Below are 27,897 nucleotides of genomic sequence, written 5' to 3'. Positions count from 1 at the left end.
ATTAGTAAAATCGACTAACTGTTCAATTGAATTGTGCGTGTTGAAAGCGCACATCACTATGAAATTAGTTGACTTTGACATTTTGTCTATGGTTTGCTGGTGAAACCACAGAATAATAATAAGTAGTGAAACTGACATTTGTTTGCTTGGTTGTCTTTGGTCACCACTAGCCTGACAAGTTTGACGGTATCACTATCACATCACTATGTACTGTAATACCGATTGCTCTTCTTCCTCCGCAAAGAAATGAAAGTTCGACGCGTAACATATTTTTCGCATATTCTAAAAATGTAACAATTTAATAATTTCGAAGTGAATAATAGTGCGAGTACATACATATTACTATCCTTGAAAGATTTTATGAAGTAGTGGAGTTATTTAATTTGATAAAAATAAATGAGACAAGGAATGAAACAAGTACCTTGTTTGCCTTCCAGTCTTTGTCCCTTTGATCTGTTTTATTCAGTGAAGGGTATTTATTTATAATGGGGTTGTTGATTTCGAAAATTTGGAGCCTCTTTGGAAACGAGGGTAAGTCGTATTTTATTCGTATTCTAAGCCATGATGAAAAGTATAAGGTAAGGTATTTATAAATGTAAAATACTTGCTAGAGTAGAAAAGTAAGGATTCTATTTTATCTCAGTAATTGCTCGGTTGTAAGTTGAACAATGTTGATTAATTCTTCATGTTAAGAAAGTTTTACTGAAAAGTAGGTTAATGTGAACCTACTTTCTAACCTTTAACATTTATGTTTATTAAAATATCTATGTTTATAATTAGTTTTTAAAGAAAACAGTAGCATTGTTCTCCCTTCTGATATGTTGAAGAGAAACAGCAGATAAACATAGTTAAGCTAATGATATTGATGAATAGGTACTTGGTGTTTTTTTCATACTTTAATCTATATTAGCCTGACAAAATATTTGAGTTCCAGGCAAGTCAAGCCAGGCATCGTCAAATAGGTACTTGTAAAAATAATATAAATATATTTATTTACAGAACACAAGTTGGTCTTGGTCGGACTTGATAATGCGGGCAAGACTACAATCCTCTACCAACTGCTACTCGGCGAAGCGGTGCATACCAGGCCGACTATCGGGTCTAACGTAGAGGAAGTGATCTGGCGGAACCTACGCTTCGTTATGTGGGACCTGGGAGGACAACAGAGCCTGCGGTCAGCGTGGAACACCTACTACACAAACAGTGAAGTATGTTAATTACTTTAATACTAGCTGACCCGGCAAACTTCTTACTGCCTACGTTCATCAGAAATAATGTAGGATTAAAATAATTTTTCAAATCAGTCCTATAGTTTCAGAGCCTATTCAATTCGAACATAATCAAATCATTCCTCTAACTTGTATAGATATAGATAAATTTCGGCCCACCACTCAGACAAGAACTTGTCTTTATAAATAACATTAAACAGATTGGCAGATTTTTAGAAACATTTTGGCCTTCAATTAAAAACAAAAAAACATAAAGGTTAATAAACAGTTAAGTTTTTATGTAAATAATAAACGAAAAATATATAGCAATTGCACATGCACTTGATATCTTAAATAATGCTCTGCGATGTAAGTTATAGTAGTACCTAATGTAGTTATTATTATTTTTATTTTTTTTCATTTATTATCATTTTACAAAGGAAGTTTACGATTTAGTTTGTTTTGTCAAACAAAAGATTATGAACTTAAAAAAATATAGAAATAATCATAGCAAAAGCGAATTGCAAAGCTTTTGTAGTTCACACTGCGACATTTTTGCGAGATCATTGCACTGCAAGAGTTTTATTAATCACAAAATATAATATGTTGAATAAATTATTAAAATTTGAATTCCCCTAATACTTTTGATATGAAACACTCAATCTATTGCTTATCATGCAATAAACTGGAGACGCAAATATAAGTAAACTAAGGAATTATTTTTATCAACATTCTTATCATACATTTGCGCTATAATTGTAGCAGATATGATAATTAGATGGAACTTTGTATTTGTTCCACATGTGTTGTCTTTCGTAAGAAGACAAATATCGCGATCTACAGGATGATATAGAAAACATACAAGTTTCATTAAGCCTTATTAATAAAATATGTTTTTTAAAAAGTAATAAAAATTAAATACACACATTCTGAAGGGATTAAGAGGAAGTATTAAAAAATAACCTGTGTTTTTTACTTTTTAGAGACTAAAATATAAATAAATAAATAAATATCCTTGGACATTTACACTGCGCTTCTAGTCCCAAACATATAAACTTAAAAATGTGTGTTAGTAACGCGTCTACACTTCGCGATCACAAACCCGCTGGCGTTTAGGTATAATTGATTACCTCTAGTCTGCACACGCGAAAAGTTATTGCTTTGTAGGTTTTTCCTGAATAATCTTAGATTTAATTCAGCATTAAAGTTCCAAATGGTTTGCCCTCAGTTCGTGATAATGGTGATCGACTCGACGGACCGACAGCGGCTGGGCATCAGTCGCGAGGAGCTGCACCGAATGCTTGACCACGAGGAGCTCAGTCGCGCCTGCCTTCTGGTGTTTGCCAATAAACAGGTACAAAATAGGTAGTAAGAAAATTTTTCATTTTTAAACCGGCAGACTTGACCGAGTTTGTTGTGGCGCTTCTTCTCAGCACTTACTAAATGTTTGTCTCGAAGCGCTGGTAGGGCAAAAAAATAATGAGACATGTATAGGCTCCTTAAGAGCATTTGACGATTTGTAAGTACTAACAGTACTAATTTAATTAGTCTATAGTGTAGACTCTACACAAATAAAGATAGGTAATTTTGATTGTTTTTATTTTGCGTCCTTTTAGCGGTAAGTGCTATCACTGTTAAAATGTGTGGGAATTATCAACCTCATCATCATCTGCCGGGCCAAGAAGCGTGACTACGATCTTTATACCGCCAAAACGTCTTATTTATCTTAAAATCTACTTATTATCTAAAATCGATAAAATATCTCGGTAAGATGATATCATTGCGCACGTTTCATTTTATCTCCACTGAAGGAACATAAACCTTTGCAATTTAACAGAGACAAGTGGATCATTTGGCCTACCCTCTGATGTTCACATATTATTTTAGTAGGAAGTCGAACCAACTTCGAACTCCTCCTATGTTATTTCTTTTCGTTCTTTTCGTTGCGAGTCCAATGACAGTTTAACTTTCCGCCGGAACAAACTTGACCTTTACTGGTTGGGTTTTTATTGGCGGTCAAGCTGTGCTGTAGATCCTGGCTACACAGGAGTTGCAGCGGTGGGAACGAGAAGTGGGAATAGTCCCGATATTATTTTATCGCCTTAAAATCTGCGCGTGCAAATCTTTCGTCATCATCATCATCATCAGCATTTCAGCCATAGGACTTCCACTGCTGAACATAGGCCTCCCCCAATGCTTTCCACGTTATCGATTGGTAGCGGCCTGCGTCCAGCGCTTCCCTGCTACCTTTACGATGTCGTCGGTCCACCTTGTAGGTGGACGTCCCACGCTGCGTTTTCCGGTACTCGGCCTCCATTCCAGAACCTTGCTGCCCCATCGGCCGTCAGTTCTGCGTACTATGTGCCCTGCCCATTGCCACTTCAGCTTGCTAATCCGTCGGGCTATGTCAGCGATCTTTCGTCAACCATTCGCTTTTTCGTACACGGCGACGGGGACATACCAGTGCAGTTACATTGCAGAGGATCTAAAAGTAGTATTTTAGAGTTTGAGTATTAGAAGTTACACTCCTCTGTATGAGTAAGTCCACTCCAAAAACTGTTACCGTTGGGCATTAAAATAGATGTATTTAGGTTTTCAATTATCCGTCATTTTACACACTTTTCAACATCACAGAAATCCAAAGTTATTTTTAACAATCTATGTATTTGAATTTGCATAAAGCCACATCGCATACACAGATGTTTTCTTTGAAGGCTTAATGAAATAATTTCATCGTCAAAAATAAGTGAGCGTAATATAGAAAGTGCTCATTTCATATGTAAGACTTTGTACACGATTATAATATTAGGGTCATTCTAAGTTAAGAGGTAATGTGTTGTATGGAGCGACGGCACGGCATTTTTTTAAATATTTTTACTTAAGTATATATCTGTTTTATGGAAACCTTTAAGTTGAAAATGTTTACAAAGTGGCCAGTCAATTTGTTGGTTTTTTCTGGTTTTATAAGCGACCAGGGTAAATACTCAGTCCAGGGTAGAGACAAGGTGCACAGGGGAGGAAACATTATGGACAGGGAAGAGACATAGACATACTAAAAACAGTGTTATTTTTAGGAATCAACTTTATTTATTTATTTTAATTTTAATTATGAATTATTTATAATAAGACTTTTCATTTTTTAGCAAACTTTGTTAACAAAAATGTATTTTAAGCCTAGGTACAAAACATAAAAAGGTTCTTACTTTTACTTTCCATCAAAACAATTATCAATAGTCAATAACGAAATAAAAAGAAACAAAAACTTCTCTGAAACAGTATTGAACTTTTCTTGTACTTAAACAACCATTTGAATTGAGAATTTGAGAGGTAACTAAAAAAATCTTTATGTAATACATGCGTTCAAAGACATCAATAGATTCATTAAAGCATAAAAAAATGCTGCCCTCTCAATTTTAACTTAGGGTAGGGTAGTTTATTTAAAACCTGATCCCAGGAGATTAAAGAAACATCATCATCAATTATTCATAATCATTATTTCAGCCATAGGACGTCCACTGCTGAAAATCGGCTTCCCCCAATGATTTCCACAATGGCCGGTTGGTGGCGGCCTGCATCCAGCCCTTTCCTGCTACCCTTATGAGGTCGTCGGTCCACCTTGTGGGTGGACGTCCTACACTGCGCATTCCGGTACGAGGTTTCCACTCCAGAACCTTGCTGCCCCATCGGCCGTTAGTTCTGCGTACTATGTGTCATGGCCATTGCAACTTCAGGTTGCTTGATTGAAGACTTTTGTCTATAGGCACTGAGGTATTTTGGACGAAAAGATTTTGCGTAGTTTCCTTCACAGAAACAAAGACTTTAGTAGGTGTTTATGGATAATCCAAAGTAGGTACCCAGTTCAAAATGATGACATAACTCTGGAGTCACAGAAGCATCTCAAACTTTTTATAATGTCAGCCAATTAGGTATAAATTCGCAACCGGTAACATGGTAAACCTTTACTGTGCCTAAAAAAGTCTTTATTATACCTTCAGTAGAACCAAATGTTGCTGCTTTTTCCGATAGTATGTCTACGGTATATCTACGGTGAAAGTTTTCATATTCGGGCAGGTTTTCTCAAGCGCTTTAGCTTTCTAGATGCCATTTTTTCTGTAAAAAAGTAATATTAAATTGTAAAGTTAAGATATACATAATGCGAAATAAAGGTTCAGAGAAAAATATAGAAGTATTCATGAAAACGCATGCAAATGTATCTTCCCTGGACATTAAGAATCTCCCCTGCCATCAAAAAAGCCAGGGGAAATACGCCAGGGGAGATACATTTTCGATCAATATCTAAAATAGCCGTAAAAGTGTTTCTCGTACGCAATTCACAACCAAACGTAACAATGTATGCACTATTCATAGTAAATATTGAAGTTTACATTAGTATTTTAACAAATAATTGCTAAATAAAACTTACCAGAGGAAAGACTGCATTTACTCAACACTTCTACACCCAGCGAGCGGCGTGATTGAAATGGCGGTTAAAATGACTTCGCAGTCGGCTTATGCGCCTCTTGTTGATAGCTTCACGTTACATCCTATGCACTAAAGGCCACAACTTCCACAAAATAGTAAAACAAAACTGATTTTTAAACAAAAACAAAAAGCCAGGGGACGAGACACAAAATACGGAGGACAAATTTCGGCATTGATATTATTTATGAAAAATTTGAATTTATGTAATTTGACTTATAAGACAGTGTTCCTAAGTTATTGTTCTGTATAAAATTAATGATGATGAAGTAATTATTCAATTTTAATACATTCATAATAACTGGTTTACAAATAAAGTCGGGTTTGGGACAGCCCAGGGGAGTGACTTTTTTCTTGTATTAGAACTTATTGTGACTAAACTGTGTACATTTCTGTAATAAAATTAAGTGAGCATGTAGAAGACATTTAGTTTTAAGCAATAAATAGGTTAATTAGGTAGTTAGAATTAAAAAAATGTACTTTTTTGCCCTTGCCATCGAAAGTACCTCTTAACTTAGAATGACCCATTAAGTAAAAATACGGCTATGCTTATGAACAAGTTATGAAAAATGTGTCGGTTACGGTGCGTGACGATTAGGAAACCTTTAAAACAAATATCCACTCGTCTACACTTCTTACGTTTTTGAGAACACGTACCTACCAAAGAATAGGCGTTGTGACACGTTTTGCACGTCGATTTTTCCAACATTTGTTTGTCAGATATGTTGGTTAACGAATGGTACGCCTTGCACACATTTATTATCTGGTAATCATGATCTAGAACTATAAAAAATTGTGTGAGAATTGTGCGACATGCAATAAATGATAGGTCAAGGATGTGCAACAATTGCTTAGTGCTTGATGCGGAAAAAACAGTTTATCATCTTGCAAAACTATTTTCTCATCATTCAATGTATTAATAATTCGAAGTAGGTACTTACTTCAGTATGATACCTAAACAAGCGACAGTAACATAATTCTTGTCGACTACGGGACCCTAAAAATGTTAACTGTCTTTCAATTATTTCATTTGAAATTTATAAGACGCCACGACAATAATTTGCAACAAAGAAAGCACTTAGTTTAGTAGACCGATGCCCACTCATGAACCTCAATTATAAAACCTGGAATTAGACGAATTACGGAGAATCCAGCGCTCGTATCATTGTATTACCTAGGTAATTGTAGAAAATTACTGCAGTGCATTGCAGTTACGTAAAATGTCTTTTTATTAGCTATCGGATCGGGGGCGAGCGAGCATTTATTAATTAGGTCATTCTGCGGTGGTGGTCGGCCAACGGCTCTTAGGGTATTAATGTTTTGGTTTATGTACCTACATACCAACTTCACAACAATCTATAGTAATACTAGAGTAACTTTGAACTCCTCATATTGTTATTTTGATTAATTTAATTACTGGTTAAATGCCAGTTCACTGTTTGGGTTTTTTATTGGCGGTCAAGCTGTAGAGATACTGGCTGCATAGGAGTTGCAGCGGTGCGTGGGAACGAGAGGTGAGAATAATCTCGTTACTAAAGCACACGTTTATTGAGTAGGGTGGCTTAAATTGAGAACAGAGAGAGAGCTAAATGCTCCGTTACTTTTAATAAAAATCATCACTTAGTTTTTTGCGCTCTTTCGACCCGCAAGGTTAGTACCAAGGTTTAAGTTTTACCTGACATAACTTAGGCTTACAAGGAACTGTAGTAAACCTGTACCTGTTATGTCAAGTGGCAGCTAAAATGTAAGGACACTTTTAAGTCGTCGGTCTTGGCCGCCTAAGTGAAGGTCGTTAACGTACACTGTCACCAATACTCACTTTTATATCATTGTTATTGAGTTAATTTAAGGAAAACGCTTGTGCAATGGTTATTGGTTATTTTATAAAATTTTACTCGTTTAACGAATATTTATACAAATTGCACAGTAGGGCATGTAGAATTATTAGAATAGAAATACGCGTAAAACATCTTTATCCGATTCATATGAAAATCCAATCCTACGTTCAAAAGAGTAGTTTTATAGATATGCAGTAACAAACAAACATCCAGACATCCAAACTTTCGCATTTATAATATTAGTAGGATAATCAGGATTTCGTTAATTATCTCACGAGAAACCTCAAGCAAGCGGCTACATTTGGCCAAGAGACGTAAACTCGTGCACGAGGACTCCAAGCCTCTGCGTTCGTTAACACTTGAGTAAACACTTCAGTAGTACGAGACGAGCGCCTGAACAACTTCCTCGTTATTTTGATCAAATCGACCTTCTGTTTCGACCTTTTTGTGAACACTGCGTTTTTATCACATTGTAAATGATAAAGTCTCTAAATGCACCTACTTTATGTATTGTGCTATTTACGCAACATCTTGCCAAGTGGTTCGCGTACCAGACTACTCTGCCTTAGGTTCGATTCCCACACAAGACTTATTTTAGACCGTGAAATGTATCGGTCTGGGTGAATCTAAATTATCTAAATATTTCCTAATAGTCCAGTCAATGAATGCCTTAACGACGGTGTAGAGAGAAATCCGTGGAACACAATTTCTGACCTCGGGACTTTGTTTAGACTAGTTAGGAGGTGAACATAGCAAAAGTCCCCGCCCTTAGCCCTTGAGCCGGCGAGGAGAGAGGGGTTTAAAGGTACCACTTTTCGGTTTTTCGCTTAATCCTCGAAAACTATGCGTCCTAGTGACATGACTACTATGAACCAAAAAAAGATTATTCAATTTGCTACAGGTGAGATATTCAAGTTTTTCTATATCTTGTATACTCGTAGTTTTCGCGGCATCTGCTGTAGAAGGTCTGTAATATTGGAAAATTTATTTTTGTCTTACATGTTCCCATCAGGAGAAAATCGACTTAATCAACATTGAGCAAACATTCTAGACATGCGGGAGCATGTTAAGCCTAGTTCCAGGGAGGGGACTGCACCGTGCGTATATTTAGACGAACTACTTGGAGCCACTTTTGACTCCTCATCACTCAAAAACTACTGTGCATTAACACTTCAAATTTGGCTCATGTGTTGAGACTTGCAAGATAAACATCAGCTTAAAATTTCATAAATATACCACAAACGGTTATTTAGGTATTGAAGTTCGCTGTTGAGACATAAAAGCACAAAAATACACAATTCCCACCGAAGATCGTTTTTGTAATAACTAATCATTATTTACATTAGAATTGTTGTTTGTTTCTGAACTAAACCAATATTTATATTATCCGAGGCGTCAAACGTGCTCAAGCGCTGCTACTACATCGTATTAAATCGTTTCTTTGTTGAGTAATGATTTATTGCATAACGTTTGATATCTTATCACGGTTTCAGGGATCCATACACGTTTGGCAAATACTTAAAAGATACGTATATCGTGTTTTACTTAACAATGAAAGTGCTAATAAAGATATCGAAACTGTTTCGTCAAAATACATACATATCAAACTTAAAGAAGAATGAATGGTGACTCGTATAAAATTGTAAAAGAAAAACTACAGCATAATTTTTTCGGAAGTTATTTACGAAGATAAGAACTCATTCTATTTAGCTTTGATAAGCGATTAAAATGTACAGAACCCTCTGCTTATTATGAGTTAACTTTGCTGGTTTTTGAGAATAAGGTCACTCCGCAGCTTGGTTTACGTATCGCTTAAGGAAGTCTATTGTCGTCATCTATCTACACTCGACATCAAATAAATCGAACCTCCCGAGACAAGCACTTTCAAACGTATGTATCCCCAGTTCCCACCAATATTGGCACCATTTAAAAGCCTAGTTCTAAACTTCATTTCATTAAAGGAAAGGTTTTTACCCCAAAAATGTGTCCGTAGATGAATCCAGAGTCACTTCTTCAAAAAATAGGAAAAATAACGCTTGAGCCAACTTTTATTGCTATAAAACTGTTAAGTTGGGATTTATCGCTATCAATCTGTTAAAGAGGACACGTGAGATCATTATTTGGTTTTATAACCATAAAAATTGGTCTAATTGATCCCAGAGGTGAGCCCAAAGTAAGGTCTTTTTTCAAGTCACATTTATGGTATATGTTAATTTATTAATGAAATGTGTTTTTCTTTAAGTATATTTATTGGGCTTTCAAATAACACCAATATTGTTGGGGTACCATGATTGTATCAGAAGAAAATTCGCACTTCGCGTCGCGGGAGGGTCGATTTATTTGATGTCGAGTGTATCTATCATCCTATGTTATTATTGAGATATAGGATCTAATGGCGCTTGGGAATACAGGTTAAGGTTAATTTCTAGAAAAAATATGCGCCCACGTGGAATTTGAAGTAGGAAATGTTCTATTCTACGAAGGGATATTATATTGAAATCTTTTTGCAAAAGCATTTTCTCTATATGTTTATTCTACTTCTTTAATTAATGCAACCACTAGTTTACTTTTTACGAAAAGACTAGCATGATAATCCTACAAAATCACCGGTCAGCTGTTACAATTTGTATTGTGTATAATGAAGAAGTGTATTGTTTTTAGATTTCCTTAATGGCCCCAAGACTTCTTGGATTTGAGCAGTACAGTTAAGAGAATGTCACATGACTTCTGTTACATACCCTTTGTATGCACCTCGTCATAATACCAGCCAATCTGTATAGTAAAGATACACAGCGCACCGGCATATTCCCATAGCCGCATGCCTCAATGGGAGTGCGACAGGAAGTGGGGTGACGCGCGCTCCGCGGCAATTGTCGTGATCCAGCTCTCACTGGCTGAGCTATACCTATTTCCGCGGTTATATACAAACTGGCTATTTGTAAACATAATACTTGATTGTACTGTCTCAGTTACCTTACTATTACTTCACTTTGCAAACAAAGATTTACTCAATCTCTAGATACATACGTAGACAGCTCTGTGCCCTCTGTGCCATGGTATTCGTATGCTTCAATGCCAGGTCTAGTTGCCTGTCTGTTGGCGTCTACTGTACAATCTTCAGTTGAAGGCACGCACGGTTGTTTATATTATACCCCTGAAGTGATCTCCGCTTTTGGAAAATATGCGAAAATTAGGTCTCCCCAAGTTCCTTATCCACCCGGTCATCGTCGGGATCCTCCTGCTGAGGAGACTATTTAAAGTACGGCCAACTAGCAACGATACAAAAGGTCGATACGACTGTCGAGTTGACAATATATTCTGTCTCTTCTTCCCATCTTGTGTATTTGTCGTAATGTCTAGTTCTCCCGCCAAAATATGTCAAAGTCAGACGGGTTCACCCATGACATTGGGTTTGTTTACATTTGGTATCGCTTCTCGTTGGCCGTACTTTAGTCTCATTTGACCTGATGATGATTGTCATTGCATAATGTATTTCTACCAAAACTTATCACATTGGCATTCGTTTTTCGATAATGCCAAACGAATATAACCTCAGATTAAATAAAAATACTGTGTTTTAAATCAATACTTCTCCTCGTTCCAGGACGTCAAGGGCTCGATGACGGCGGCGGAGATCTCGGAGCAGCTGGACCTCACGTCCATCAAGCAGCACCCCTGGCACATACAAGCCTGCTGCGCGCTCACCGGCGAAGGGTAATCATCTAAATCAATCTATCTATACTTATAATAAATCTGTAGTAAGGTCAATTCTGTACATGAAATATATTTTCAAAAGAACTATCAGGGGGTGATAAGTGATCGATACTGATGCCAAAAATGCAATCAGCAAAATTTTTGTCTGTATGTCTGTCCGTCTGTATGTTCCTTATATAAACAAAAACTACTCGACGGATTTTAACGAAACTTGGTACAATTATTCTTCATACTCCTGGGCAGGTTATAGTATACTTAGGAATTCCCACGGGAACAGGAATTAGCGGAAAAATCCTTTTGTATGAAAAATCTAAACCGCTTAAAAGTTACGACGCTTGAAATTTGGCATGCAGGTACCTTAGTAAACTTAAAGCTTAGTTACAACAGAATATTACAAAATTCCCACGGGATCGGGAGTTAGCAGGAAAAAACATTTGTATGAAAAAATCTAAACCTTTAAGATAGATGAAGGGGGTAAAACGGGATCCACGCGTACGAAGACGCGGGCGGCCGCTAGTTACTCTATATTCGACTCGACGCGAAGCGCGATAACTTGAAGGAGGCCTCACCACAGCGTTGCCAGACGTCCCGATTTTGGCGGGACGTCCCGATTTTTAAATCAAATTTATATGTCCCGCGCGGGACAGGCTCGGTCCCGCTTTTCGGAGAAAGACACTCACTTCACCAGACTATTGTTTGAAACGCCATATTATTATTCTAAATAATATTTTTTTTTCTTTTTTTATTCTAAAGACGAATTTAACGATAGAGTAAATCTGATTTAAAATATTATTTTTTTGTTAAAATACATTTTCAATGGCTACTTTTGCTATCTATTGTCACGTAAACGTAATTTTAAGTCAAATAAAAAGATAAATATTTGAAAACCTTTGATTGTATACGTTTTTTTACTATGTCCCGCTTCTGACGGAAGAATCCCGCTATTTTCACTCAAAAAGTACCAAAGTCCCGACTTGGCGGAAAAAAAAACTGGCAACGCTGGCCACCCATGGTTCTTCCTGCCTCACGGCGTACGAACCGAATCTCGGGAGAGCGCGCGGGTACTTGCTCTGGGCTCTTTTCCCCGGGCGCTTTGCTTGACTCCCTACAAATTTCTCTGATCCATGTCCCTTCTCATAGTCAATTCTCCCCCTTCTGGGGCTTGACACCACAAATACGGTACTTCGCGTCGGGCTGCTATCGTTGATAAATGTCATCACTTCTTCTCATAATTTCGCCTGATTGTGTGCCAGGAGTGCGCGAACTCGCGCAGCGCGATCCAGTTACTGCGACTACTCGTGAGGTCCAGGTGATAAGCAGGTCCTTGCTCGGATCTCCGTATCGCATCCAGCATTTTCTGTCGAGCTTCGTCATAGAGGTTACATTCCCAAAGTGCGTGATCGCGGCTCTCTTCGACTTCCTCGCCGCATGGGCATAGTGCAGACTCGCACAGCGTTATCCTGTGTAGGCGCTGCCTGAGGCACCCGTGCCCAGTTAACAATTGGGAAACCACGTAACCAGGTTCTACCCAGACGAGTGAGAGCCTCACCGCCACGATGGGAAAGAACTGGTACAGCTCACGTCCGTCGCTGCTGGCATCCCACCGCTCCTGCCAAAGGGCCACGACATCCTCTCTAATGGAATTGAAGGAGGCCTGTCCATCTGCCGCCATTAACTATAACTATGTTGTTGGCGGCGTGCTCAGATGTCCTCAATGTGCGAAGGGGTTTGCCGCCAAGATCGGCTACGTAAGCCATCTTCGGGCACACCAGCGCCGCTAAAACAGCTAGGAGTCGGAATGGTCGCCATGACCGAAATTGGTCGGATGGATCATCATCATCACTCTCTATACTACAGGGTGTGGTTTTGTAAAACAACGTCCATCTCAGCGGTGGTAGTATACACGACCCTGATGCCAAAAATATATAAAAAAGTACCTTAAATTTTCATGGAAAAATCCATGAAATCAGGAGTGGTATTATTACGCGGGCGAGCTATCGGCCAGTCTCTCCGCTCTCCCTAGGGCGGCCGCATGTGCTCGGTGGTGTAGCGGGGTACGCGGGGGTGGTGGGGGCGGTAACAAGTTTTAGGAGACGATTGAACAAGGTTTTTACTAATAGAGTAATATGTAGTTAAAATTTTATTTATATTTTTATTGTAATTACTTTCATGTGTACCACCCCTGAGATGGACGTTTTTTTACAAAACTTCACCTGTATCTATATACTATACAGGGTGTTTCTTGTAAGGTGTCAAGCCGAAGGCAGGTGATAGGTGAGGACTAGACCTATCGATTTCACCCCCATGTATGTTCTACGATTTTTCATAGTTTAGAAGTTATCGTTAATTTTGTGATTTTTTCAAATTGTATGACCCAGTAGGCTTTAAATTTTTTTATCTTTTTTTGGGTTAACTTTTCTCAGATTTCTTTTTTTTGACAGATTCCCTATTAATTGCAGATTATTGAAAAAAATAATCAACTTCCTATCTTTGATGCAAGACACAACATTTTTGCTAGAAACATAAAAAATATGCTTTTAGCGGAACATTCTAAAATTTTCAACTTAACGGTTTGAAAAAAAAAAGAACTTCCATAGGTCCAAAATAATTTTAAAAACTGAGCAGTTTTCTGAACTTTCATAATAACACAAAAAAACATGTACTTAATAGGCCATTATTTTCTGTAATCGCTCCACTCAAGTGGCAAGTTGGAGATTCCGTTACATGTTTTTGACTTTCTTAGGACTAAGTAATGTTTGCAATCCCTTAAGTTTACGTTATGTAGAACACATTTAGAGACAATATCTGAAAAGAACATTTTTTATCCACAACGAGGAAGCTCTTGCCCTTCATCTGGTATACAATAGGGAATATGAAAATATTGATGAACTGCGGACAAAGCTGACTGAAGCACAAAACCAAATTAAAATGAAGAAGAAGGTTTTACAAAGAATTTTTTTGCGTCGAATGTGCATTCAGGTCAACGGCGGACATTTTGAACATTTACTTTAAATTAATTATTACACCCATTTTTGCTCTCTCTCTCTCTCTCTCTCTCTCTCTCTCTCTCACACACACACACACACACACACACAGACACACACACACACACACACACACACACACACAGACACACACACACACACACACACACACACACACACACACACACACAGACACACACACACACACACACACACACACACACACAAAGTCTTTCCCATTCTCTCACACTCTAATATGTAGGTATATCAAATTTAATCGTAAAGTAACAACCACCACTGTGGTCTAGTGGTAAGGCCACCTATTTAGGACAGCCAATTCCTCTGTGGTTTAGGATTCCGAGTGAAGCTCGCTGATCATCCATCAGTTTCCATCAGGTCAGATGAATGGCAAGAGATTCCTCGTTGTGGATAAAAAAATGTTCTGTTCAGTTATTGTCTTTAAATGTGTTCTACGTAACGTAAACTTAGAGAATTGCAAACATTAGTTAGTCCTAAGAAAGTCAAAAACATGTAACGGAATCTCCGACTTACCACTTTAGTGGAGCGATTACAGAAAATAATGGCCTATTAAGTACATGTTTTTTTGTGTTATTATGAAAGTTCAGAAAACTGCGCAGTTTTTAAAATTATTTTGGACCTATGGAATTTCTTTTTTTTTTTAACTTTTAAGTTGAAAATTTTAGGATGTTCCGCTAAAAGCATATTTTTTATGTTTCTAGCAAAAATTTTGTATCTTGCATCAAAGATAGGAAGTTGATCATTTTTTTCAAAAATCTGCAATTAATAGGGAATCTGTCAAAAAAAAGAAATCTGAGAAAAGTCGACCCAAAAAAAAGATAAAAAAATTTAAAGCCTACTGGGTCATACAATTTGAAAAAATCACAAAATTAACGATAACTTCTAAACTATGAAAAATCGTAGAACATACATGGGGGTGAAATCGATAGGTCTAGTCCTCACCTATCACCTGCCTTCGGCTTGACACCTTACAAGAAACACCCTGTATAAAAGAAACTCGTGTTAGTTACTCCACCTATAACTCAAGAACGGCTGAACCGATTTAGCTGAAAATTGTCAGGGAGGTAGTTTAGAGCCAGGAGAAGGACATAGGATACTTTTTATCCTGTTCGAAATTAAAAAAAAAGGCTGCTTATTTATTGCCATTAAGGCGGAACAAAGTTCGCCGGGTCAGCTAGTAGCTTATAAACTCCGCAGCAGTTAACTATAGAATTCATAGCAATAAAACATCTATTGTGTCTAGGTTACTGTCGAAAGTGTTAACTACTATAGTCTGATCCGTGAGCACGTAGAATTTTGTCCAATGACCCCATGCTACCTATCCTTATCGCTCGCTCGTAATTATATTGCTGTCGCGACTGTGTGACGGGCGCCACAGTGAGTGTGCGAGCGTCATTGGACAAAATTCTACGTGCTCACAGACCGGGATTTAGAGCTATGCCGCTTCTGACTGACTTACTGGAGATTTTATTAAAATTTCGCTTGACGCAGGAGATTTTGTGCCAGAATGATATACAATAAATATTAATTTGGGGCATTTGGCCGAAAATATAATTGTTAGAGCTTATAAGAAAATGGCGATCGCTTTGGATTGGAATGGCTTTTAAATGGTGCCAATATTGGTAGGAAGTGGGGATGCATATGTTTGAAAGGGCTCCCCTCTATCTGGCAGAATCTCGTTACGCAGAAACTCATTTGGCATAACTGACTTGGCATAATCTTCTTTAACCGAATATTTATAAGGCATAAACATTGTTAAATATAATCATCGTTTGGTAGAATGTTTATATACCCGAATTTTCAATGGCATACTTTTAAGATAGCAGAATTTTATTTGTCATAATTTCGATTAGCATAATGTTTCTTTAGCACCATGATTATTTGGCATCATTATTTATAATGGTATTCCAATGGTGGAGTACGGCTAACATTTAGAGTGCCTATAACTTTTGGGTTTTCGTGTTTTTTTAGTGAATAGAGTCCAGCCTAAGACCTTTTGTCAGTGTAAGATCGGCATGATCTAGTCTTCAAATGTACCAACGAAGGTCATTTTAAAAAACTTTTTGGACAACAAAGCTATAGGTTAGGTTAGACTTGCGACCTTACACAGCGTGAAGGCGAGTGAGCGAGCGAAGCGAACGTGCCGCGGCAGCGGCCGCCGAGCGCTAAGTCTAGAATCGATGGCTCCTACGTATACTGGCGTAAGTGAAAAAAAGTAAATTTTACAGGAGAGCCATTTTAGTGGCCAGAACCATATTTTTGGGTCATATCTTCTGACCTACTAAAACGAATTTAATGAAATTTCACATTTAGCTTTAACATGTAATGCTTTTGCTATTGCTGTTATCAATTTTTATATTTTTCTTATATATTTTGAGATTTTACGCATTGCCCTTTTACGTCGGCATATTTCTAAAATTTCATGTATATTGTTCAACGTAAAGAGACTTAAATGACAACGTAAATATAATATTTTAAGCGATTACTCTCTTTATTTATGCATGTAATTATTTTAATTGTTATCATGTGCTATATCAATAATAAATCAGTTAGAAAAAGTCGTTTAATGTACCGTTTTACGTTTTAACGCAAATACGCCCATATACTGTGCTCGAGATTTAGTTAGGTCTTTTAACATAATGTGTCATATTTTTAAAAATTATAAATAACTTGAAAAAATCGAATTGCCTAAGGCGGGAATTGAACCCACGATGCCTTAGGCAGTTCGATTTTTTCAAGTTATTTATAATTTTCAAATTAGTTTGAGATGCGACTCTTAACGCTAAAAATTAAATAACTATATAATGTGTCATAATTTATAAATAAAACAATTTGCTAAATATTTTCATGGCTTTATTTAAGATTTGGATTATAAAAAATATATGTTTATGTAAGCAACTACTCGTATAGATTGACGAATCGTATGATTGGGCTTTATACGTGGCGTAGTTTTGCACATACGCCTATTTGCCTAAAATTTTATTTTGTATCTAATGGAAAAAAAATTTTTTTTTCTTACTGATGTTATAGATTAGAGCAAAGTGAAATCATTGCATAAATAATTGGAAAAAGGCGTAAGCGGCAGTTTCGCCCTTATACGTAGGAGCCATCGGAATCGCGTACTTAAATAGTTTATTTCCAATAAAACTACCCTAAAAACGCAACTTAACCACAAAATTACATTTTCAGTTTTTTCAGAAACTAAGTTTCTGATCTCCCCCCATTCACAGGGGAGTACCTTACCCCCCCCCCCCCCCCTCTCCCCCCACCTAATCCCTACAACCCTTAATAATGCGATAGGGGAATAAACATCATCATCATCATCATCATTTCAGCCATAGGACGTCCACTGCTGAACATAGGCCTCCCCCAATGCTTTCCATGTTGATCGATTGGTAGCGGCCTGCGTCCAGCGCTTCCCTGCAACCTTTACGATGTCGTCGGTCCACCTTGTAGGTGGACGTCCCACGCTGCGTTTTCCGATACGCGGCCTCCATTCCAGAACCTTTCTGCCCCATCGGCCGTCAGTTCTGCGTACTATGTGCCCTGCCCATTGCCACTTCAGCTTGCTAATCCGTCGGGGAATAAACATTTTACCTTTAATAGTATGCCAAAAGACGATTCTGACTAAGAACTTTCTGCGATGTGATGGTTCTGCTTTTTAATTATTCGGGATATTAAAGTTATGCCTAAAGATGATTCTGCCTTACAAAATTATTAGTTTTGAATGTATACCAAATGAGTGTATGCCTATCGAATTTCTGCGTAAAGAAGATTATGCCATCCGTTGTTATGCATAGTAAAATTATGATTTAAAAAGTTCTGCGAAAAAAGGTAGAACCGTTTGAAAGTGCTTGTCGCGAGAGGTGCGATTTATTTGATGTCGAGTGTAGTTCCGTCTCGTTTTTGTGAGTGTTCCACTTATGAAGTCAGTCATTAGCACTCTGCCCATCATATCTTGTGAGTGTGATCTTTGGAAACATGAACGTGATAATTGTAATGCTTAACTCAATACAACATACTTCTGTTTCTGTAATTTATTACGCCGATCTTGTCGCGACAAGGTTAAATTTTCGTGCTTGTAAGCGATTTTGTGAAAAATATTATTGGCATGTAGCTAATAGCTCATAAGATAGCCCCCCTTAATTAATGTTTATTGTCCGTGGTGTACATCTTTTTAAGAGCGTTTACGCCGTTTGGCGCAAAAACAGTACTTTTTCAACTCGTTACAATCATTAACCAGTAATACTACAAATATGTTATAGGCATAAATAGTTAGGCAATTTCGTCGTCTAAATAGTTAATTGAGAAAATATTGCGGTTAGTTTAGTATTCAAGAATTCTATCAAGATAAGTCCACACAGGTTTTGTAAATTTCCATTTTAGCGTCAGTTTACAAGCTGATTTTTTTATAAAAATACTGTGAAAACGATTTAACAAACATTTATATCCTATAGCATAGATCCTTGGGCAAATAGTTATCTGAGAAAATTTTTAGATTTAAGCATTTTACAATAAGAAATCACAAATTAAAAAAACGTGAAATACCCAAAAATCAAAGTGATTTTTTCACCAATATTCTTCCTTTATTCAACACAAAAATAGCTTAATATAATAGAAGAATATCTTATCTAAAATATTTACTTTGAAATTTAAAATAATTCATTGTAATTTTTTTTCTATGAGTATTTGAAAAGTACTATAAAACGCCGCGCACGAATCGTTCAAATTCAGTCCGCCTCGAGGCGTTCCAGAGTGAGGTCACGTCGCTCGGTGCTCTGCTGACATGTGTCACGCGTACGTTGATCTTTGACAGGTAGCTGGACTTTTATAGTGTATCCGCAAAATCTTGGTGGTAGATTTTGCGATCACGTGGTAATTAAAATATTTTATTATTATTTTTCATTACAGTCTATTTTTACTACAAATTCTATTTCAGACGTAATGAAAAATAAAATTAAGTTATTTTTAGCGATGAAACGAAAACGAATGACGAAAATTTGGAACATCAAGTTATGTATGTATACTAATACTATAAAGAGGAATAATCATCATCATCATCATCATTTCAGCCACAGGACGTCCACTGCTGAACATAGGCCTCCCCCAATGACTTCCACATCGCACGGTTGGTAGCGGCCTGCATCCAGCGCCTTCCCGCTACCTTTATCAGGTCGTCGGTCCACCTTGTGGGTGGACGTCCCACGCTGCGTTTTCCGGTACGTGGCCTCCATTCCAGAACCTTGCTGCCCCATCGGCCGTCAGTTCTGCGTACTATGTGCCCTGCCCACTGCCACTTCAGCTTGCTGATCCGTCGGGCTATGTCAGTGACTTTAGTTCGTTTACGGATCTCCTCATTTCTGATTCGATCTCGTAAAGAAACACCGAGCATAGCCCTCTCCATAGCACGCTGTGCAACTTTGAGCTTCTGTATAAGGCCTATAGTGAGGGGCCACGTTTCCGAGCCATAAGTCATCACAGGTAACACACATTGGTTGTAGACTTTCGTCTTCAGGCACTGGGGTATTTTGGACGAAAAGATGTTGCGTAGTTTCCCGAACGCTGCCCAGCCGAGTTGGATTCGACGATTGACCTCCTTCTCGAAATTGGACCTACCTAGCTGGATCGTTTGTCCGAGGTAGACATACTTGTCAACAATCTCAAGAATCGAGCTCCCAACCGACACCGGGTAGGGCGCAACATGGACGTTCGACATAAGCTTCGTTTTGTCCATGTTCATCCGAAGGCCTACCTGTTGGGAAACTCGATTAAGGTCTTCGAGCATGGTGCCGAGGTCCTCCAGCGATTCTGCCATGACCACGATATCGTCGGCAAACCGAAGGTGAGTGATGTACTCGCCGTTAACGTTTATGCCGTATCCTTTCCATTCCAGGAGTTTGAAAGCGTCTTCCAATGCCGCGGTGAAGAGTTTCGGAGATATAACATCTCCCTGTCTTACGCCTCGCTGTAGAGGAATCGCCCTCGTGCTTTGCTCCTGTACTCGGACCGACATGGTGGCGTTTTTGTACAAGCACTTTAGTACCTCGATGTACCGATAGTCGATACGGCACCGCTGGAGAGACTGCAGCACTGCCCACGTCTCAATCGAATCAAAGGCCTTCTCATAGTCCACGAACGCCAAGCATAGTGGCAAGTTATACTCCTCAGTCTTCTGTATAACTTGTCGCAGCGTATGGATGTGGTCTATGGTACTATAACCTTTCCGGAAACCGGCTTGTTCGGGAGGCTGGAAGTCATCGAACCTTCGTGCGAGACGATTCGTGATGACTCTCGAAAACAGCTTGTAAACATGGCTCAGAAGCGAGATGGGTCTGTAATTCTTCAGTAAGGTGTTATCTCCTTTCTTGAAGAAAAGCACCACCACGCTTCTGTTCCATGCCTCTGGCGTTATTCCCTCGAGTAAAACGGAGTTAAAGAGCCTCTGGAGGACCTTCAGTATAGGTGTACCACCCGCGTTCAGAAGCTCCGAGGTTATTCCGTCATCACCCGGTGCCTTGTTGTTCTTTAGTTGTTTGAGAGCCATCCTAATCTCGTATAGGCTGATATCCGGGATATCTTCGGTATAGTGTCGGGTTAGCTTAGCTCTTGGATCTGTGGCTGAGCTATCAACAGGTTTGGTGACCGAGGTATATAACTGTCCATAAAACCTTTCGATCTCACCCAGAACCTCGGCTTTTGTTGACGTTACACTACCGTCCGCCGTCTTCAGCTTCGTCAGCTGGCTTTGCCCAATAGAATTGTCTCTTGCAAACACTTTGGAGCCTTGGTTCCGCTCTATCGCCTCTTTAATACTATTAGTATTAAAGTTGCGAACATCATGTCGCAAGGACTTCCATATCTGTCTATTGAGCTGCCGATATGCCTTAGCGTCAACGGAGGTCTGCAGTGTCATTGAACGTCTTTCAGCCATGAGTTTGAGGGTACGGTCGGTTAGTTTTTGCGGTTTATTTTTACGTCGTGGTCTAAGAAATTTCGACCCGACCGCTTGGACAGTTTCTACGAACCTGTTATTTATCTCGTCCACTGACTCGCAATTTTCCAGGCATGCAAAGCGATTTGACAACTCGAGCTGAAAGCTCTCGGGGCAGTGAATATGAGCATTAGAGGGGCGGAGCGTAGACTTCATCAAACGGGACCTCTCCAGCTTGACGTTAATGTTTAGTATGCCTCTGACTATCCGGTGATCACTACCGGTTTTCACCCTGTTGATCACGGAGACATCGCTAAATATTCGTCGCTTTGTGGTCATAATGAAGTCGATCTCATTTCTCGTGGAACCATCGGGACTCATCCAGGTCCACTTCCTGTGAGGCGGCTTCTGAAAGAAGGAGTTCATCGCATAGAGATTCTCCTTTTCCAGGAACTCGGCCAGCCTCTGTCCCCTGGGGTTCCGTCGCCCATATCCATATTGCCCCACTCTCAGCTCATCATCACCTCGCATGCCTAGTTTAGCGTTGAAGTCCCCCATAACGACATTGAAGTGGGTTTTAGTTGCATGTATGGCCCTACTTATGTCCTCATACATAGCTTCCACTTCTTCATCTGGGTGTGTAGAGGTCGGTGCGTATACCTGGATTACCTTCAACGAGTACCTTTTGGATACTCTGAGTATCAGGTATGCAACCCTGCTCGACACACATCCGATGGTAATGATGTTGTTAATGAGGGACTTGTGGACGAGAAACCCGACACCACCTTGGGACAGTTGTTCGCCCTCCCGGTAGTAAAGCAGGTTGCCGGATTTCAGGGTTATCGTGTCCTCGCCCTCTCGCCGGACTTCCGATAGCCCTATAATACTCCATCGCAACCTACTTAATTCATCTTCCAGCTCTATAATCTTTTCGTCGGACCTCAGGGTGCGGATGTTGTGTGTTACGAGGGCCAGTTGTCGTTTGTGGTGGTAGCTATTCCTCCTCCGGGGATTCTTAGCACCCCCCGCCCCGTCGTCACCCCAACCGCTACCGTAGTCAGGAACAACGGGGCTGCCGGAGACTGGGGGCCTGGTTTTAGCTCTGCCGTTCATCAGGGGGGGGAGTTGCCAATACTCGCCACGCTTGGCAGGCGGGTTGGCGAGCGCAGTTTTTTATAAGGTTTCGCACGTAGACGCTGCTGCCCATCTCGTGCTACAGGATTTAGTAAGTAATATATTATAAGAGGAATAATACTAATAATGTATTTGCCATAAATAGGTGGTTACAGAATAGTTAATAGGAATGCTCTGCCAGCAGGGTACCACCTAGTTGTAGAGGGAACATACACAACATATTACAGTCGAAAAATCTTTGCGGTAGGTACCTCGGATTGTAGTTAGTTGGACAGTGGTCATTTGACGGTCACTTGAATCGTCTCACCCCTAAGCTTTTGGCTACCGCCGGCGCACTAAGCCGGTTGATGCCTAATCTCGGAGGCCCGGCTGCACTGAGTCGCTGACTATACTTTTGCGTCGCGCGTTATATGGTCCTATATGGGGCTCGAGTATGGCACAGTGCTGTGTAGTCGTGGAGCATCCTACCTATTTCAAAAAAGCGCAACGCATGATATCACTGAGGCACAGGCTGAGGTAATTCGTGGATACCGCATAGTATCCGCAGTCCGTCTATTCCCGGTTGTGGACACTGACTATGTCCCTACTGAGGATAAATGGGAAAAAAATTATTGTCATTAGTGGCGACGTACAACAATCCTACTAATATTATAAATGCGAAAGTTTGGATGTCTGGATGTTTGTTACTTTTTCACTCAAAAACTACTGAACGGATTTTGTTGAAACTTTACAGTATTATTGTTTATAAACCAGATTAACATAATTATAGGCTATAATTTATGACGATATGTGACAAATAAATTTCAATAAATAAATAAGACGTGTCTAAAAAGCGCAATCTATCGTCATTGGTTAAAATCTACAGTGCTACATCTAAACTACTGTTTTTGACATTCGTAAATATTCATGCGGGGGAAGCCGTGAAACGCCATCTATCAACATGATATCAAACAACAGATTTTACGAACTAAGGAGTAAAACGAGGTCCACGCGTACGAAGTCGCGGGCGGCCGCTAGTTCAAAATAAAATTAATAATATTTGTATTCATCTGGTCTTACTTGACTTTTACTTTACGTATGTCATGCACGATGACATTTTTGCGTCAATATTTGTGTACGTCCCCACTAGGCATAATTGGGATGTATTATTCTAATTTGTCATACCTAAGTTGTGAGAAAGCCTGTAGCTACAACTGGGAAAGTATGTGTCACCACTGGTGACAATCGATATTATTTATGCCATTTATCCTCAGTGGCGACAAAGCTAGTGTCGACAACCGAGAATAGACGCCAGTTGCGAGGTGACCATAGGTCCCAAGGGGAAATGTATGTGTACGTGCACCACGAGAGGTGGAAACCAAAAGGTAGAGGCTTGAGGATCTAGGCCCCAGAGTGCTGAAGGGTACGCCTGGCCGTCAGCCAAATTTTACGTCGCACCATTGAGGCAGTTCTGCCTGTATTAGAGGAGTGGGTGCGACGGCATGATCGCCTCACACAAAGGGCGACCCAGGTTCTACCCGGCCATGGGTGCTTCGGGCCATTCCTCCACCGTATAGGCCGAGAGCCTGTAGATGGTTGTCAGTTAACACTGCAGTCTTGGCACGTGAGTCACCGCAGCAGACTGACACGCTCCAACAGTGCCCAGCCTAAGCGAACGAGCGGCGGTTGGAAATGACCTCTCCCTACCAATCGCGAAGAGGCGTGAGATAGATAGATAAACTGTTTATTTGTTGTAACACACTTTTTTAATGCTTTTAACACACACATTATGTATAGTTGCTATTGAAATTCAATTCAATATCGAAATAAAGTTAGTTAGTCAAGAAACACACTAGGTGACACCACTGGTATTTTGTTACACAGGTTAGTAATAATTTCAACAGTTGCAACATAACAAAAGTGACAAAACAACATAAGATAAAGATGACTAGCGTTTCAAATAGTTCCCTGCGTCAGAGTGATGTGTGCCGCAGCGATGCAAAAAGCAAAGAACTCAGTATAAACACTACCCTCAAAAGGGCAGAACACTGATTTTCAGCTTTTGCTAGAGAACGCATGAAGCGTACAGGTACGGAATGAACCCGCTCGCTTTCGGAAACAATATCTACATTAGTAGGTATAAAATATATGATGAGACAAATAATCTTATGGTATAGTGTGCTTACTTTCTGTGAAAGTGTTCTTTCACAGAAAGAAGCAGTGGAAAGGGGGAGCGAGAGGCCTCAGCCGACACTCCGGTTATCCGCCGCCGACACCCTGGGCGCAAGAGGACAGCTTATGGTCTCCAACTGTCCCTTCCTAACAGGCCTCGGTCGCTAGACATGGAGGTGTCTGGTGGCGGCTAAGGACGAATGCTACAGGCAACAGCCAATGGCGATGTCCCGCGTTCCCTCATATCACTCATATGGATCATGGCAGAAACAGTCAGGTTTTTAGTGGGTGTAGGGGCTACCCACCTTCTGGTAGGAAGAACCCCACATAACCCACTAGCTGCCCCCGCAGCTGGTGGGTATGAAATGTTATGCATTTTCCGGATAAAAAAAGAATAGTAATTAGGAAAAGTTTGTTTTGAATAGAACCGATTTGAAAAAATCTCTCACCATTAAAATTCAATTTTTTTTCTGCTGAACATAGGCTGTATAAAATATTCTCAAAATAGTAAAAAACCTTTGATAATTTACTATTTGATAAAGAATTTACGTATTTATTATTGATTAGGACTAATGTATACCATTATTTATAATTATGGAGTCGGTGTTGGAAGATTTGAAGATTTTATAGTTTCTTTGGGCTGTCACTTGACAGCCTGGCACACTTTTACGATGGTGGATCAAAGTATTTTGGTTTGACTATAGAGCGTGAGAACACGCACACAGTCATAATTATTTTAGTGCGAATAAAAATAGCATCGAAATTACCTAAACTTGACATGCCACGCTAGACGTAAACGCTCTTAAGGTTACTAAACCTTTGTTTGTCACCTGTCATCCGCTTTGCAACGAAGGGAAGTCGAACCTTAACTTTGAACTCCTCCTATGTTCTTGTTGAAGAGAAAATCTCTGGAGCCGGTTTTTGGTAAAGTTGTATTGTACATTGGTTTGAGAGAAAGTAAAAAATGGTCGTACTCGTGCAAACAGCACGGACGTGTGCAGCGCCATCTATGATTCCCTATGTAAATCATTTCGATACTACTGTTAGTTCTGTAAAGCGAGATGAATCATAGATGGCGCTTTACAAACATTCGTTTTATATTTATAGATGGCGCTAAATATGTATATGGGTTTGGAACAGTTCTTCTGATTAATTTCGTTGCGGGTCCAATGACAGTTTAACGTTTCCCCGGGACGAACTTGACCTTTACTAGTTGGGTTTTTATTGGCGGTCAAGCTGTATATCCTGGCTACACAGGAGTTGCAGTGGTGGGAATAGTCCCGTAATACCTTGTGTAGTTTTCAATATTATTTGGCTGGACCAAATGTATGGAAGCTGGAAACATAGAATTTTCGGATAGATCCAGTTACCGTTTGATAGAGCTCATGAAGCACTTTCAGGATCAGTAACTAGTTGTTTGATATCTTGTATAGTTAAGAAATAACCGAGTGAGATCACTTATCGTTTCCACCCTGTATAGTTGAACGATGGTTGCGCCCCCCTGTCAATGAGTTCGGCAGGACAGTTCAGTGTAGGTCATCTATATCTTGGCCGAAAACAGGCTAAAGTTTTCGGCCGTTGCCATAGCGATCGCCATTTTGCTTACAATTTCTATTTTCGGCCAAACGCGCCCATTGATCGTGCATGGTGAATTTCTGGATCCTTGAAATAGCCGACTTTATTAAGTCATCGTATACCGTAGTCTGGATAGAGTAGTAGTGGTAGAAGGCGGCCAACTTTATAATAAGTCAATGCGGGACACCCACCCCTATCCACAATAAGACTTAGGATTTGTTGGAATTGTTAATGGTGTACTTAAATTAGAAACAAACAACACTACTACCGAATTAACATTTATTTTTAAAATCATATTTTTCACATGAGTGGCATTTTTTTAATAGGTCTGGATTTTGGTTCAGAATGACCAAAAAGTTTTCACAGCTGCCCATATTGAATTTTATAATTTATTAGCATTGCACGTAATGTTTCTACTTTTAGTGACGACTTTTCGGATGTCCATAAGCTGTTCATTAAGGAAAAAACTCGTTCCGTAGGAGCGTTTGTTCCTGGCAAACAAAGTAGGTACTGGACGATGGCTAGGAAAAAGTCATTTGTATTTTGATGTGGAACACTTTTATGCGAGCAAAACGATGGGAAACGAGGAATGCGGGACATACGGGACGCCTCGGACGATTTGCGGGACTATTTTATTAAATACTAGCTGACCCGGCGAACTTTGTTCCGCCTTAATGGCAATAAATAAGCAGACTTTTTTTTATTTCGAACGGGATAAAAAGTATCCTATGTCCTTCTCCTGGCTCTAAACTACCTCCCTGACAATTTTCAGCTAAATCGGTTCAGCCGTTCTTGAGTTATAAGTGGTGTAACTAACACGACTTTCTTTTATATATTGTATACTAGCTGACCCGGCGAACTTTGTTCCGCCTAAATGGCAATAAATAAGCAGACTTTTTTTTTATTTCGAACGGGATAAAAAGGCTCTAAACTACCTCCCTGACAATTTTCAGCTAAATCGGTTCAGCCGTTCTTGAGTTATAAGTGGAGTAACTAACACGACTTTCTTTGCTGATTGCAATGCGGAATTGCAACTGTCATTACGGGACGGTCCCGCAGAATGCGGGACGGTTGGCCGCCTTGTAGTAGTAACAGAGGAATAACACATCTGGTTTGGATCTACATAATTTTGACAAAATTAGTTTTGTTTCTATGTTCCAAAATTAGTTTCGTACGCTTTGTGATAGATATAGTTCCAAAATACTGAACTGTCCTATGCATGACATTGACAGTGGGGCGCCACCGTCAATACCGGATCGCTGGTTCCGATTTTTGCCATGTTGGAAACCATATAGTTGAACGATGGTAGCGCCCCCCTGTCATTGAGTTTGGTGGGACAGTTCAGCTTGGGTCATCTATAAGTATTTGCTTAGATTTTAAGTGTCTGAAGTGGTGTCCCGTCTCCCCACATAAAAGTATACGTACATACAGAAAGCGAGTGACGCAGTAGTGTCTATGCCTTTTAGTAAGACATACTATACTACATATTATGTGCTACGAATTTCCTGTCTTTCTGTTCCAGGTTGCATTTGGGGCTTGAATGGATTGCAAGCCGAATAAAGAAGAAATGATATGTTCCATTAGAGCTAGATATTCCTCTTTGTATTGTAGTAGATATAAGTATCTAATAATACCTGTCTAAAATGAACATCCATGTTAGAGCATTGTTAACGTTACATTTTACATTTCAATGGAGGATTATATTTTTAATAAATGTGTAATGTAAATGCAAATTAACTACGATTAATAAGTTTTACTATATGAAAAATTTAAAGACAAGATTTTACGACCGTTTTATGGATGGATGTGTTATTAAAATGATATAAATAAAATATGTTTCTGTA

At 39.3% G+C, this 27,897-nt stretch overlaps 1 protein-coding gene across 1 annotated transcript; it reads left to right on the top strand.

Moving 5' to 3' along the window:
* The first annotated feature begins 179 nt into the window (after positions 1 to 179).
* On the top strand, positions 180 to 27,897 carry LOC135087180 (ADP-ribosylation factor-like protein 5B). The gene is made up of 5 exons (XM_063982028.1): positions 180 to 531; positions 1,000 to 1,208; positions 2,437 to 2,562; positions 11,130 to 11,239; positions 27,576 to 27,897. Exons 1-5 carry the CDS (start codon positions 486 to 488, stop codon positions 27,622 to 27,624), a joined length of 540 nt encoding a protein of 179 aa, XP_063838098.1. The 5' UTR covers positions 180 to 485; the 3' UTR covers positions 27,625 to 27,897.

Source organism: Ostrinia nubilalis, chromosome Z (genome assembly GCF_963855985.1).
Source record: "Ostrinia nubilalis chromosome Z, ilOstNubi1.1, whole genome shotgun sequence".
NCBI classification, from domain to species: domain Eukaryota; kingdom Metazoa; phylum Arthropoda; class Insecta; order Lepidoptera; family Crambidae; genus Ostrinia; species Ostrinia nubilalis.
This window is presented reverse-complemented; position numbering and strand designations above follow the sequence as displayed.